The sequence below is a fragment of the Emydura macquarii genome, unplaced genomic scaffold (genome assembly GCF_026122565.2).
Source record: "Emydura macquarii macquarii isolate MOO-44397 ecotype Brisbane River unplaced genomic scaffold, CSIRO-AGI_Emac_v2 contig_1119, whole genome shotgun sequence".
Taxonomy (NCBI): Eukaryota; Metazoa; Chordata; order Testudines; family Chelidae; genus Emydura; species Emydura macquarii.
In genome coordinates, this window is record NW_027131256.1 from 16,226,949 (window position 1) to 16,243,257 (window position 16,309).

Sequence of the window (16,309 nt, forward strand, 5' to 3'; positions counted from 1 at the left end):
ATCTGCCCATATCTTCACACAGCACTATGTTGTAGAGTAACAATCATTTTCTATTCTGACTTACCATTCTATCAGTCATCATGAGCACAACTCCAAAGCACATTCCTTCCACTAAGGGGCACTGCTCAACAGTCACCTAAAGCAGAGCACCCACAGGGAAACCTCCCAAAGAAAAAGTTACTCACCTTATGCAGTAACTGAGGTTCTTCAAGATGTTTGTCTCTGTGGGCGCTCCACTGCCCTTCCTCTTCCCCTCTACTTCGGAGTTGTGTATAATTCAGCTCCACAGTAGAGAGAGAACTGAGGGACGGTTGGTCGCACAGTGCTAGGTAACAGCCTGAGGCGGCAACAATGCCAGTGCGACCCAGCCAGGCACTGCTACCATAAATCTCCAATTACAGGCGCAGGACACACGGACACCTAAAGTGGAGCAGCCACTGGGACAACTACCTCGAAGAACCTCAGTTACTGCATGTCTTCTCATCTAATAACTGACTAACTTTACAGCTGACAGCAGATTTTAAAGTGGTAAAAATGTATTCGGTCTTCCTGGCATTCTGAGAGATGCATGAAGATTATAGTCTTGAGCCAGAGTAAACCAATTTTTTTGAGGAATGTTATGGTAAAGTTTTATTTAAAAGTTGAAATAGTTCTATTGATGTTCACCAGGTTTTGAACCTGAGTAAATAGTCCAAAAAATATTCCTGGTAGTTAGGTTAATCTGGTACTGCTCTGTTGGTAAGATTTAACTTTTTTATTAGCATTGAACTAAGTGCCCCAACAAATCTGTGTATTTGTATATACTTGTTAATAGATAGATATTGAAGATGTATGCAACATACAACTATAATAAGAACTTGTTCCCAAATTTTTCCTTTATCAAAACATCTTGCATTAAGTAACTATCTGGCAGATAAGATGTGTTTCTGAAAATTTCTCCTAAGAATTTTCACAATTAAGGTCCTAGCTTAAATTTCAAGTGATTAGTATTTTTCAGGATGATAGTTCACCATTTCTCAAATATCAGGACATTACGATGTGTCAAAGTTGGGAACCCAAAATCACTTGTTACCTTTGAAAAGTTAGGCCCACATTTGTAGTTTTCATTTTCATCTCATATGAGTCAAAATGAAGACAGATTTAGAGAGCCCAAGCTTAAGCAAATCTTAAAAAAACCCCACTCCATTGTAGTTCTCTTTCTTAGAGTCTGTGAAAGCATATTTAGAATATGTCCAGTTACATTATGAAATATTAGACCAATTAATCAGGATACAGATGGCAGAATAGTGCTTTTCACAATAGTCCTTTTGCGTGCCATTCTCTAAACTGTGACTAAAACATGCCCAAACGGTTACCCTGCTGCTGTCTCTTTGATTACAGACAGGAGTGTGCAGTGTGAAAGTGTCTGAAGCTTTGTTGACAACACTAGATATGCAGCGTGCAGTGCAAACCAAATGTTAAACTTTGGGCATAGCTAGAATTCATTTTATTTCTTCATTTATATATCATTTAATAAAATCTGCTTTTGGAAGACTTTTTGCAAATTTAAATATTTATATTAATTATTGAGATGCCTTCTGAACTCTACTTATCTTTGAAATATTTTAATACAAAGTTATTAAGCGTTGAAATTTAAGTATTGTTTCAGAACTGAATTTTTGTTTGTATTGCTCTTGCTTTATTTTGCATTCAAACATGCCTGTGTCACAAGCTAACGATAAAAGCAGGGGATGATGTATAATTAATCTTAATTTCTTTTCTGCAGGTTGGAGAAGATGGTTTGCAGATTTGTGTTGAAATATGTGGATGTGCTCTGCAGTTGGACCTTCGTGATGATCCAATCATGAAATGTCTCATTTATAAAACGATTGCTCATTTTTTGCCAAATGACTTGGAGATCCTCAGAATTTGTGCGCTTTCTATCTTTTTTCTGGAGCGTACCTTAGAATCCTATTACACTGTTGAACATCTATATAAATGTGCAGATGAAGAGTATAATGAGCACACAAGTTCTGTTCAGAACCGTGTACGTTTTGAGTTGCTTCCAATTTTAAAGAAAGGTTTGTTTTTCGATCCTGAGTTTTGGAATTTTTTGATGATCAAGCAGAACTGTTTATCACTGTTGAGGGAAAAAGCATCTGTTGGCTTAGGTGAAAGTACACTGGCAAATTCTACTGCTAGTACAGAGAAGCCGATGGAACATCAGGCTTTGAGTGAAGAACTTATTTGTTTAACAGATCTAAGTAATGGGGAGCTTGACCCTGAAGACCCCTCTGGAGCTCAATCTAAAGATCCTGGTAATGATAGAAAGAATCTTGCAACTCTTGGAGCATCTAAAATAGATCATAATGTACCAAGGCACCGTTGTGCATTGTGCAACAGGGAATTTCTTGGTGGTCACATTGTGAGGCATGCACAGGCTCACCAGAAAAAGGGCAGTTTTTCATGTGTAATATGCTGTAGGAAGTTCAGACAAAGAGGAATCATGTTGAAGCACTTAAGGAATCATGTCAAGAAAACACAAAGGCAGCATCTTGCTGCTAGCCATCATGATGATCAGGAAATCCCTGTTTTAAATGAAATAAATTGCTCTCATGCATCTGTCTCTTTTGAAAATGGGAATTCTAATAGTTCTAAAGATAATGAGCCAGAGGCTGCAATAGTTCCAAGTATTGATATGGAAATACAAAACCATGACCAGATATTGGATGTGGCTGAAAATCATGTAAGCATCCAGGATAATGTTATTGAAAATGGTTGTGACAGCTGTTTAAATAATGTCCCTGAACCTTTAACTACAGAGAGCTTGCCTGAGGGTGGCGATAGCCCAAGTAAAGAGTTTCCTGTACTTCATAAAGTAAATGGAGCTTTGTGTTCTCAAAATGATCTGGATGTTATGGATCAAGAAGGTAACTTCAAGTGCCCTGCCAACAATTGCATTAGAGTGTTTAAAAAGATAAGATTTCTCAATAAACATGCAAGAAAAGCTCACCCAACTGATCTGAAGGTACAGCAGCATATAATGAATTGGAATAAAGGAAAATGTCGGTTCTGTCAGAGAAAGTTTGCGGATTCTCAACATTTTATAGACCACCTGAAGCGGCACGTATATCCAAATGTTTACTTTTGTTTACATTTTAACTGTAATCAGAGATTTAAGCTGTCCACTGAGCTTGCAGAGCATACAAGAAGTCACGATGTTTTTAAAGCTCAGTGCAATTTTGCAGAGTGCTCTGAGCTTTTCGAAGAGCTTCCTTTGCTGTATGAACATGAGGCTCAGCATTATTTAAACAAAGCACCAGAATGTTCTGAAGTAAATGAAGAAAATTCTTCAGATACTATATCAGAGTCGCTTTGTGGTTTCCAAGAAAAAGATGTATCTATTAGTGAAAAAGAAGCTGTAGATCTGCCAATTCCAACTTGGAAGGCAAGGAAAGACTCCACAGAACCAAAGACATATATCCAGAGTATTGAGAAGAAAGCAAACAATGTAATTCAGAATGGGAATGAAAATTCATCTGATGTTACTGCTACAGTTTTAAGCTTGATAGACCAAAAGATGCCTATAGTACAGCCAAATTCTGAAAACTGTAATGTTAGTGACCAACTGGTCAATGGGCACAGTGAACTGGAGCAACCTTATTCAGCTTCATCAGATGCAGCTTTGGACAGAGTGGTGGATGAAACAAGGACAGAAAATGGGTCAGTGATGCCCGTTTTACAGAACTGTAATGATATACCACATAACAATACTGTTGCAGTCTCTCAGTCACCTTCTAAACCAAATCAGACAACAGAAAATACTTCATATGGCTTAATTGTGACAAAACCATATGTTAGACCATTGCCTCCAAGTTACCTTGATGAACGATACATTAGCATGCCAAAACGTAGAAAAACTGTAACTGATAAAGTAGATGCCCATTCTGAGCAAGATAAAGCATATAGCAAATCAGCAGAAAGATTTAGATGTGGCAACTGCCTGACCACCTACTGTAACTCAGAAGCACTTGAGGCTCACCTTGCACAAAAGAAATGTCAGACGCTCTTTGGATTCGATTCAGATGATGAAAGTAAGTCTTACGGTTCTTATAGATGCATACATTTAGAGGTAAAAGCTAACAGAAAATGGCCTTTGGAAACAGGCTTCAAGACAGAACAGTTTTTTAAAAAAAGACAAATAGAGCACCTAACCAATTCCAGTGTGCTAGTCTTACTTAAAAAAAAAAATAATAAATTAAAAAAAAAATTGTTGAATTGAGTGGTGATGACCTCAATAAAAAGAAAAAATACTTTAATAAACCAGAAGATAAACTCAGTCAAGCTTAGTGTTTAGGAAAAGAAATGAGAGTTGAAAATCTGCAGACCGCTTTGATGAGAGAGCATTCAGACAAGACAGACTTGTGTAGTTTAATCTATGCATTTTCTCCTAGCATGTTTAAAATTAGGTATATTGACAAACTCAAGCAAAATTCCAATTTAAAGCACCATTTGCATGAAAAATGAAACCTAACCAACATGATCTGTTTTACAGGTGCCTGATTAAATGTTGCGGGAAGATGTATCAATTAAGGAGTGGTGTGAGAAAACACTACATGAAGAAGCATCAGTTTGCTGTTTCCCAGATGGCCTTAATCATAAAGCAGACTCAAATTACTAAAGAAAAATGTGACCTTGATAAAAGACAAAGCACATTTTCTAGACAGAACTCACAGAGGAATAGTAGGAGCTGTGCAGGTTTTGAGTCCAGAAAGGTTGCTACAAAGTCCCCAAAGTACCAGTTATCCAGAAAGCCCCAAGAATTCCCCTTGTACGATCAAAGAACAGCAGCACAGTGTGTCTGGCATGAGCGTTTAAGAAAAATAAAATACTCAGCTGAGCAGGCGGAGACAAGAAGTGGCTGTTGCCTTAGAGAAAGAAACACCACTGTTAACCTGTGTTACTGGTTTAAAAAGTTGTAATAAGATAACTCATTCCTATCCATGCATGTTGAAAGGGTGTCACTCCACATTATCAAGGAGATTTAATTTAAAGAGACATTACATTTATTTTCATGGTGTGGATAAAAATCTAATAGAAGACTTCGACATTCTTTTTTCAAAGTTTGTTTCTGTGACTAAAAAGCATGAAGGTCATTTAATTAACTTGTGTTCAGAATCCAAAAGGAAGAGTGTAGAGAAAAGTCTAAGATGGACAGCGTGTTCCAACAGTGAAAAACTTAACATACACCATTACAAAGAAAATTGCATCTACAGTCTAATATTAGATACGTCAGCTGTAGAAGAGACCATTCAGATGCATTTAAAAGCTATTTTAATGTATATAGCAAAATTAAACCTATTGAATTTTGGGAAATGTTAAATAAGTCCATTACAGGCACTAATAGATTTAACACAAGTAATATATCTACACCAGTTGCTGGTACTAACACGTGCAGATTGAGGCTAAAAACAAAATGTATGCATGGAGTGAAGAAAGGTGAATTTGAGCTGGAGTTTAGAGCTAAAATAATATCCAAATGTAAAGGTCCTTCAGTCGTTAGTGTGAGTGATGGAGAGAATTTAAGAAAATTCTCTGTGAAAAATGCGGGTTAAATGAAGAGAGAACAAGAATTTAGGAAGCCAAGCAAAGAATGTCAGTTTAGATCAGGAAGAAACTTCTATACTGGAGTGTCAAACTCATTTGCTATGGCGGGCTATATTTGAATTAAATGTACTTCAAGTGGGCCATACGTACCATAAATTGAAATACTAGGCACTTTTGGAGCACTGTGTCTCATGCACACAGCGTTCCACGTGCTGCCGCCAGAGTACACAGATCCTGTGGCGTTGTACTCTTTGGCAGCAGCACGTGACGCAGCGAGATCTACCAGGGGCCGGACCAAAAAGGTTGGCGGGCCATATCCGGCCCGTGGGCCCGATGTTTGATACCCCTGTTCTATACCCACTCTGCATCATGCAGTGATACAGCACTGAGTTTTGATTTACCAAGAAATGATCTGTCTTGTAAAGGAGGGGTGGCGAAATATAACAGGTCAGCCTTAAAACATGGTACAGCCAGGAGTAGCAGTCTCTGAAGAAGGTGGGGGGGGTCCTTATCAGAAAGCAATGAAAGAGTTCAGTAGTGGAAAGCAAACTATTAAGTACTTGGGTCAACAACTGGCTGCTAGTAAAAGTGACACCCAAATGAGTCTATAAGAATGGAAAGTTTAAATCTGTCACCTGTATGTAACAGACCTGCAGACAGAACAAACACAAACCAAAAAGGCATTTCTGAATTTTCATCAAAGGAGAATGTTGCAAGTGCTCAGATTTTTAACTGCCATGAAAAATTACCCACGAACAATGCTACTTTATATTGTAGATTACACAAACTATGCTTATTGCAGACCCTGCTTGGTGCAGTTAGCTTGAAGGTTGGGTACAATCAAAGCGGTTAAAGCTATTGTTAATAAAAACAGCGTGCGTGAGTCAAGTATTCAAAGTAATCTAGAACAACGTAGAAGGGCTTTCCCAGCTCAATTAGTTGGCTCATTGAATGGTTCATCACAATGCATGTACAGTACAATGAGACAGTCAGCTCGCTTACTCAAGAGATTATGTAAGAATTGATACCAGTTAAAATTACAATATGTATACAGGATCTGTTCATTGCAGCAGCAACTCACATTTGTAAACACACAAGGACTTCATTGTAAAGCAGGCTGTTAAATATTTCTGGCACTTAAAACACTATAGTTGAAAAATGACTCTGCTAGTAATCCTCTGTGAAATCAAATAGGTGTTCATATAACTTCTCCCCCCTTTTCTCCTCCCTTCGAGGAAAAAAGAGAATTCTAACTCAGATTCCTACTTTTTGAATCCTAGAAAATGGTTCTCTAACTTTGGTTTAGTCTAAAGTAAAAAGGTATAAAATTATGATCACAGGTATGTGTGCATTACATTAATATCAATGCCTGGGGCACTTCTAGAAAGATCTGCATGACATTTGAGGCACCAAAGAATGCATTTTTTTACATTTTCAAAATACTAACTTTGATAAAGTGCATCATATGTATAAAACCTGTAGAAGTTTTTTAAATGAAACTAAGGGAACATGAATCAGTCAAATGCACTTCCATACTTTGACTTATCTACTGTAAAGTTTTTACCAACTAACTTAAGAACCTGGTTATCTTCTTTGGAATATCCCAGGCTCCTCCTTTGTTCTTAGCTTCAGTTTTAGTCTAGTTAAATTGATTAAATACATCAGAAAAAAAATAAGGTTAATTTTAGAGTATTAAGTTATAAAATCTTGAAAATTTGGTCAGTAGATATAATCAAAACATTTATATATTAAATCTTTAAGTGTACTTAATCTTTGATGCTTTTTTGCCGTTACTAAAGCTCCATGTGTTGCTTTAAAAACATGATTGGGATTTGTATTTTCTTGGTTTAAAAGTGTGTAGTTTATGTGCATATATGTACATGCATAAAACTGTGACCATAATTTTTCTACCGGTATTACACTTTTGTTTAAAGATGCTTCTGTTGCACACAACCATCTGTTTATATCACATGTGTTCAGTATATATAATTTTGAAAAGTCTAGATTATTTCACTTAGGTGAACACTTTAAAGGAGTAAGTGGCAGGTAACATTTTCAAGTACTAATTTTAGTTCAAAAGACATTTAGTTGTCCCTTCTCTAAAATGTTACCTGTTGGCATACTCAGTTGCAGTATTAAGCAACTATAATTTGAAACTAAATATATTTGTGTGTGGGATTATTATACATGCTTTATAGGATTGAGAGACATTTAAGACACCATCCAAAATTGAGTTTGCAATTTTTAGGGTATTAAAAAGTTCCAAGTCTAGGATTTAAATTTTTCCCCAAGATTAAGCGTCATATTGTGTAATTTAAAATACTCTTACTCCAACATTGATATATATGGCTTTGATCCAGCAAAGTACTTAAGAATGTGTGTAACATTGGGCATGCAAATAGTCCCATTGACGTTAATGGGAGTATTGATGTGTTTAAAGTTATTCATGCACCTAAGTGTTTTGCTTGATCAAGGGTCTGTTTTTGGGCAGATTATCACATTTTAATCATCTTCCTCCAAGTGGGTTTGACTTGGCAGTTAGTTTTTTAGAGCTCATCAGTTACAACTTGAACACGGTCCATTATAAAGGTCATGTAAATTCTAATTTTCAAAAGTTGCTGCTTGATAGGCGCCCTCCACAAATAATTGTGCAAAATAGGTTGAAAATGGTCATATCTGTGGGGAAAGGTTACTGGTACTTGGGTTATTTAGCCATATTCATTTTAAAAAAAAACCTATAAATTGTATAGTTTGATAATTTATAACATTAAACTTGTGATTTTAATATCACACTGAAGGTTCAGCTGTACTCATTTATTTTATTGTTTAACATCAGTGGTATGGATGAAAGACTTAAAAGGGTAGTAGTGTTATTTTTTTAATTTATTTGGTACTGTATAACATCTTTCTGACTAAATGCAGTGTATGCATTTTGGGACTCTGTTAATTTGTAAAAGCTATTAAAGGTTCAGCAAGAAAGGAAATTTGTGCTTCCTTGTTGAATGTTAAATTATTTTACTTTTCATTTATATAAGAGTACAAATTAAAACTGAGCCATCAAACTGCAATAAATCAACAGTAGTGTTTCATTTTAAAAACTTTTTTGTACTGTACATAGATTTGTTCAATAAAACATTGTCTTTGTTGTTACTATGAAGTGAGCTTGTGATCTCTTCGGGAATCTGCTTGATAAAAATATTTGACCACAGTATCTACCATTACTGGGCAGTCAGTGTGATATTATATTGTATAACATCCATTCAAAACTAAATCAGCACTCCTCAGTCTGTCTATGGGATGGTGTACAATAGGAATTTATATCAGCATAGCTATGCTTCTCAGGGGTATGAAAAATCTATACCCTTGGAAGAGAATTATGCCAGCCTACCCCCACTGTAGACAGTGCTAGGTTGATGGGAGAATTCTTCTGTTGACCTTGCTACCGTATCTTGGGGTGGTGAATTAACCATAGTGATGGAAGAACCCTTCCACTTGCTGTAGTGAGTGTACATGGAAGCACTATAGTAGTGTGGCTACAGTGGTGCAGATGTGCTTCTGTCATGTTTTAGGTGTTGACATACCCTATATATGCAAATACAAAACGTGGATTAGAATATATTGTGCAAGTACAATCTGTACTTGTGACATGCAGAAGTGACAAGTGGTGGTGTGGAGAATGAGTGTTATATTGTTTTTAAAAAATCATATACTCAGATTACCTGTGATATTCTTTTGCCTGAGTTGAATCAGAGAGGTTGTTAAAGGAAAGCAAAACAATGACACACAAATTAAGTCCTTGAGGAAGAACAATGGGGAAGGGTTTATTGGGGAATATCAATTAACTGACTTCATCTGAATGGTTTACTCCTCCTATGTTTAAGCTTAAAATCAAAGAGGATCCAAACCTTATGTTCCTTTGGGAAGTGTATGTGTAGTGGGTGGAGCAGGGTTTGACTACCCAGTGAGTCAGTGAGAACTGATGGATGTAACTGGTCTAGATGAAACATAACAAAGATTAAGGATTAGGTGAGGGGAATCATGGGTGTAGACTTTTGTTTGAACCTTTTGCTCTGCTTGCCATGTAGCTTTAGGTGAAGAAATGCTGCTTTGTTTTAAAGAAGCTATTTTTTGTCATTTTAATCCACCACACTCAGGATTCTGATGAAAAAGGCTTACATGTATCATACTCATTTAGACCTGTCAGATTAAAATGGCTGGGAAATGGGGGCTGCAGTTTGCAGATATCCAGTTTGAATGGTAGGGCTGCATAGTTCCATCTGGAGAGAGGTGCAGGAAGCTAAATCTGCACCAGAGGCATGCACTTGAACAAAAACGGTCAAAGGTGCAGCTTGCCTGGTAACCATGACATTTACTATAGGGAAACAAGGGAGAGAGAGTCAATATAGGGAAGTCAGTAGGATAAGCAAATAAGATATGACTTGACTTGTATGGCGGGGGAAGAATTATACACCAGAGAGAATGAATCCTGTGATATGGATAGTTTTGAAATGAAATAGGTTGCAATGAAAAGCTATTGGAAAAACAGGGATCTGTTATTCACTGTGAAGAAAAACCTGTTTTTAAAGAGCATTGGTAATGTACAGGGAAATAAGAGACTGAGGAATTGAAGGCAAATGATCTTTACCTTAATGTTGTGAAAGAGGGAGGAAGTCAGTATAGACATCCAAGAATGGGAGCAGTGTATTTTTGTATCTGAGCACACGTGCAAAGGAGATTAAACAAGCTCTGTAAAGACATGAGTCTGAGTGAAGACAAGAGGAAGGCTTGAGTAACCAGTCTCAGAAGAGGACTATTTGAGTGTTTAATAGGTGCTATGTTCTGGAGACAGACTTGCCTCTGACCTATTGAGATGGCTGCATGATAGTCTGGATGATTTTACTATAGGGAAAATAACTTGTTTTCACAGCTTCTTAGTAATCTGAGTTAAATTTCCCAAGGTAAAGGTAGTCTTGCTGATATTTTTGTATAGAGTTTATGATAGGTCCTATCGTATCCTTTAAAACAAAATAGTCTCTTGAGTGGAGAACATGGATAAGTATTAACTAACTTAGTCTTACATTACTACTGATGTATTCATGAGGATGCAAAACTAGAAAAATGCAACTTGAAGCAGGCTTGGAAAACAAGCATCTGAAGAACAGACACTAAAGTAGTAACTCAGGATTAGCAAAATAACTGAAATATTTCCTTTATTAAAGTTCTAATCTCCAAATTATCTCATCTACTCTTTGTCTACAAAAATTCAAATGACCTTGTTCCATGTTCGAATTTAATAATGATTGGAGATTGTCAAATAACAGGCCCAAATGGAATTATTCAATCAAAGATGAATCACAATACAGAACACAGACAGCCCCTGTAGATGGTGAAGAGAAGGTAGTTTGATCCTTCCTCTGTACCTGGCAATATTCATTTTGCAAACTAACTTGCCAACCCTCTTTCCTTTTATAAGATGTGAGACAAGCTCCTCTTTGGAGGGAAGAATACTTTTTCCCATGACTTAATTTCACTGCGTACTATTTTTCTAATTACTGATGGAATTTCTTTTATGGTCCTTGGTTCATCTGATTGAGTAAAAAGGGGAATCTATAATCCAGTTGTCACTAACAGCTGCAACAATAGAAAGTTGTTAGTTACACTTTTCATTAGGTTGAGGGGTCTCTTCCCTGCATACCTAGACAATATTAGTAAAATTATGAGTATTAGAAAATTAAAATAATAATTAAATAAAATAATTATAATTAAAAATATAAAATTTAATAGCAGTAAAAGTCAGGGTTAAAAGATTACATTCTATTATTGAGTTCATCTTCCCTTCACCCTTTAAGTTCAACTGAAGGACAACAAACTTTCGTTTCAATATATATAGGGCAATAAATGTATAGATACACAATAATAAAAAGTAATTAAAAAGCTTAACATTAAAAAAAAAAAAGTTAATAAAAGGCGTTCGGGATATATGCTTTTAATGTCTGGCATTCAATGTCAAAATCTGCAGACTCCCTGCCTCAGGAGTCAAGGCCAGAATTCCATACCATTCTGGAAGAAGGGGAGACAATAGTGAGGGCCTCTCTCCAGGCAGCCTCCGACGCCGCAGATTCAGCAGCCAGAACAATGGCGTCAGCGATTTCCAGGAGAAGGGCTTCATGGCTGCAATCATGCGGCCTGTCATCTGAGGTTCAGAAATCCATCCAGGATCTTTCAATGCCATGGCCCTATTCTCAGACCAGACAGATGGCAAGCTGCACGGGCTCGAAGATTCCGGGGCTACATTACATTCCCTGGGGTTATATATTCCACAGGCATCCAGGAGGCACTTCTGCTCCCAGCGTCGTCATTGGTTCCCGATCCCTCCAGGAGTGAACGCTGTAAAAAGAACAGGAATTACAGGTGCTGTCAAGGCCAGACTCCCACGACTCCTCACCTGTCCTTGAGCCGCTACCCATCAAGTGACAGACAAAACTTTTTTGAGGGTGTGCCCAGGAATGACGTAGCAGTCTCAGAACAGGATCCAGCACTGCTCCTTTTTTCCTTCCTCCCTGCATAGTCAGCAATAACATCGGACAAGTGGGTCCTGTGTACCATCACAACAGAATGCACCCTCCAATTTGTCTCCATCCTTTCTTCCTACCCTCCCCATCACTATCCCTCTTCAGGGACCCCTCTCATGAGCAACTCCTCTTCCAGGAGGTATGAGCTCTTGTGCAGATGGGGCCATAGAGGAAGTTCCCCGGCACCTAAGGTGATGGGAGTTCTACTCCCGTTATTTTCTGATCCCAAAAGCCAAAGGAGGCTTGAGACCCATACTGGACTTATGATGCCTCAACAAGTATTTCAAGAAACGGAAGTTCCATATGTTGTCCCTGGCCTCCATGATTCCCTCCCTGGATCCAAGAGACTGGCACGCCACCCTCGACCTAAAGGACGCGTACTTCCATGTTTCTATCTTTCAGGGCCAGAGGCGCTTTCTGTGGTTCGTAGTGGGGAAAACCACTACCAGTTTGCAGCCTTCCCATTTGGACTTTCAACCGCACAAGAGTATTTACAAAGTGTATGGTGGTGGTGATGGCTTACTTCCGACGTCAGGGAATCCAGATTTATCCATACCTCGTCGGTTGGAGGACCAGGTCTGACATGCTATTGTGGTGCTATGGGTGACCTGCCAAAATCTGGGCCTATTTGTAAACTAACAAAAGTCCCCGTTAGTGCCTGTACAGAAAAAGGAGTTCATTGGAGCGCTCCTCTACTCGGCGAAAGCCAGAGCATTTCTACCCATAACCAGATTTCAGGCCTTAGCAGACCTGGTAGACCAGGTCATGTCTCACCCCTTGACCATGGCGTGGGTGTGCCTCAGGCTACTGGGTCACATGGTGGCATGCATGTATATGGTACAGCATGCCTGGTTCCCCCTCAGGCCCTTGTAGACCTGGTTGTCATCAGTCTACTCTTCATTGAGACACGACATAGACATGCTCCTCACAGTTCCACCCGGGGTACTTACCTCCCTGTCCTGGTGGACAATCCCGGTGAATGTAACAGAAAGGGTTCCATTTGTAGCACCACGCCCTTCACTTACCTTGGTATTGGACATCTCAGACCTAGGCTGGGGAGCCCACCTTGGTTGTCACAGGACGCAGAGCCTCTGGTCTGCAAAGGATCTGTCACTGCACATAAATGTCAGAGAACTCAGAGTGATCCACCTCGCCTGTGAGGTGTTCCTTCCTCAGATGGCAGGAAGGGTAGTACGCGTGCTGATGGACAACATGGCAGCAATGTACTACATCAACAAGCAAGGAGCTGTCTGAGCTTTGGCTCTGTGCCAGGAGGTGCTCAGCCTCTGGAATCTAAGTGGAGAATGCAATCATCCTGGAGGCCGCTCATCTACTGGGGGCCAAAAATTCTCTGGCAGATCATCTCAGCAGGTCCTTCTTCTCTCACCATGAATATTTTGTGCACCCAGAGGTGGCGAGAGTTGTCTTCCAGAAGTGGGGAACTTCCCGAGGAGTCCTGTTCAAGACCAGATGGAACAGGAAATGCCAGCGGTTCTGTTCCCTGAGGGCACAAGACAGCGACTCCACATCCAATGTCTTCCTCCTACGATGGTCGGGGGGACTCCTGTACGTTTTCCCCCATTTTATCTGATCTATTGGGTCTGTATAAAAATCAAGAGGAACAAGGCACGGTTTATAATGAACACACCAGCATGGCCACATTAGCAATAGTTCAGCACGCTCATGAACCTGTCAGTGACCCCTCCCTGGACGCTCCTGTGCCATCCAGACTTGATGTCTCAGGACCACGGTCGAATACCGCATCTGAACTTAAACTCCCTGCCCCTGACCGTGTGGATGCTGCATGGCTGAACCAGAATCTTGCTCGACCCAGGTTCAGAGGATCCTGCTGGAGATCAGGAAACCTACTAGGGCCACTTACCTGGCAAAATGGAGACTGTTCTCTACCTAGGCGCAGGAACATGAGCTCTCCTCTTTTCGAGAGCCATTATCATCTGTTCTAGATTACTTACTCGATCTAAAACAGCAAAGCCTGGCGCTTTCATCTCTCAAGGCGCACCTAACAGCGATCTCGGCGTTCCACGAATAGGTCCAAGGCAGCCCGGTCTTCTTCTCATGAAATAATAGCTGGATTCCTGAAGGGCCTAGAAAACTCTTCCCACACATCAGAGACCTGGTCCCCCACAGGGGACCTTAATTTGGTCCTCTCCAAGTTTATGGGGCTGCTGTTTGAGCCCATGGCCTTTTGCTCCCTCCTTCACTTATCCTGGAAGGTCACATTTTTGGTGGCGATTATGTCAGCGAAGCATGTCTCAGAGATCATAGCTCTGACCTCAGAGCCCCCCCACATGGTATTTTACAAAGATAAGGCCCAATTGAGACCCCATCTAGCATTCCTGCCTAAGATTGTATCGGAGTTTCATGTCAACCAGGATATTCTTTCCCAAGTCTCATGGCTCTCAAGAGGAGCGATGCCTGCACATCCTTGATGTCAGATGAGCCTTTTAAATAGAAAGGACCAAACCTTTCAGGAAGTCAACTCAGCTCTTCGTAGCGGTGGCTGATCGCATGTAAGGCCAACCAGTGTCGTCCCAAAGAATTTCCTCTTAGATCATCTCCTGTATACGTGCTTGTTATGAGCAGGCTACGGTCACGCCCCCAGCTTCTCTGATATCCCATTCAACGAGGGCCCAGGCCTCCTCAGTGGTCGTCTTGGCTCAAGTGCAAATATAAGATATCTGTAAGGCCACATCTTGGTCTCCTGTGAATACCTGTCCCACTATGCGATCACACAGCAGGCGCAGGACAATACGAGCTTTGGCAGAGCAGTTGTGCAAATAGCGTGTCCATGTACTACTGTCCCACCTCCAGAGTACTGCCAGTTAGTCACCTAATGTGCAATGGACATCAGCAAGCACTCAAAGAAGAAAAGACGGTTACTAACCTTCTTTAACTGTTGTTAGAGATGTGTGCTCATGTCCATTCCACAACCCACTCTCCTTCCCTGCTGTCAGAATTCCGGCAAGAAGGAACTGAGAGGGAGGGGGGCCGGCAGCGCCCTATGTACCAGAGCATATGAGCGCTGCTGCAGAGGGCGCTAGAGCCAGCTCTATGGCTACCACTCTAGCATGGGTGCATGTGGCACGCACACATACCTAACGTGGAATGGATATGAGTAACACATCTCAAAGAATAACAGTTACAGATGGTTAGTAACCACCTTTTCCAGGTTGTAGGGGGCAAAGGTAAGATCTGAGTCGAGGAAGAGGACGGTGGTGGAGTTTTAGATGAATGACACTCCCTTAACAATTAGAAAAAATCAATGCTATTGAGAAAGTTATGTAGTTTTTCAGATCAAGGCTATTTTTAACACTATGAGGGAGCCTGGATAGGTAGGTAGGTAGATCATGAATGGCTTTGAGAAGATTAAAACAACGAGAGTCCTGTAGCACCTTAAAGACTAACAAATTTCTGCGGGCATAAGCTTTTGTGGGCTGCAACCTACTTCGTCAGATGAATGAAGTGGAAATCACAGATAAGAGGTCTATATATACATCCAAGGGTAAGGAACAACAATGGGGAGGGCAAGTGCTAACAAAGTAAATTCATTCAGAATAGATGAGGCCTATTCACAACCGTTGATCAGAAGGTGAGAATGTGTGAACAGTGACACTTACTTCTTGTAATGAGAGAACCATTCCAAGTTCCTATTCAGAACCAGTCTGATTGTGTCAAGTTTGCATATGAGTTCCAGCTCTGCAGTTTCTTGCTGAAGTCTGTTTTTGAAGTTTTTTTTGTAGAAGTATGGCAACTTTCAAGTCAGCTACAGAGTGTCCTGGGAGATTGAAGTGCTCTCCTACTGGTTTATGGATGTTACTATTTTTTATGTCTGATTTGTGTCCATTTATTCTTTTGTGTAGTGACAGTCCGGTTTGGCCAATGTACATGGCAGAGGGGTATTGCTGGCACATGATGGCATATATTACATTAGTAGATGTGCAGGTGAATGAGCTCCTGATGGTGTGGTTCATGTGGTTAGGACCTGTGATGGTATCACTGGAGTTGATATGCGGGCAGAGTTGGCAACGGGGTTTGTTGCAGGGATAGGTTCCTGGGTTACTGGTGGTGTTGTATGGTGTACGGTTGCTGGTGAGTATTTGCTTCAGGTTGGGGTGCTGTCTGTAAGCAAG

The 16,309-nt window shown here is 40.0% G+C and overlaps 1 protein-coding gene across 2 annotated transcripts in view; it reads left to right on the plus strand.

Moving 5' to 3' along the window:
- ZNF654 (zinc finger protein 654) overlaps positions 1-8,762 on the plus strand; it is a 65,079-nt gene extending 56,317 nt beyond the window's left edge. Inside the window, exons 8-9 of one of the 2 annotated variants that reach the window (XM_067546245.1) lie at positions 1,766-4,073; positions 4,535-8,762. In XM_067546245.1, coding sequence (XP_067402346.1) covers positions 1,766-4,073; positions 4,535-4,542 — 2,316 coding nt within the window. In that variant the 3' untranslated portion in view covers positions 4,543-8,762. Of the gene's footprint in view, positions 1-1,765; positions 4,504-4,534 lie in introns of those variants that run through there. The other variant, XM_067546243.1, reaches the window with a different exon arrangement.
- Positions 8,763-16,309: the final 7,547 nt, after the last annotated feature.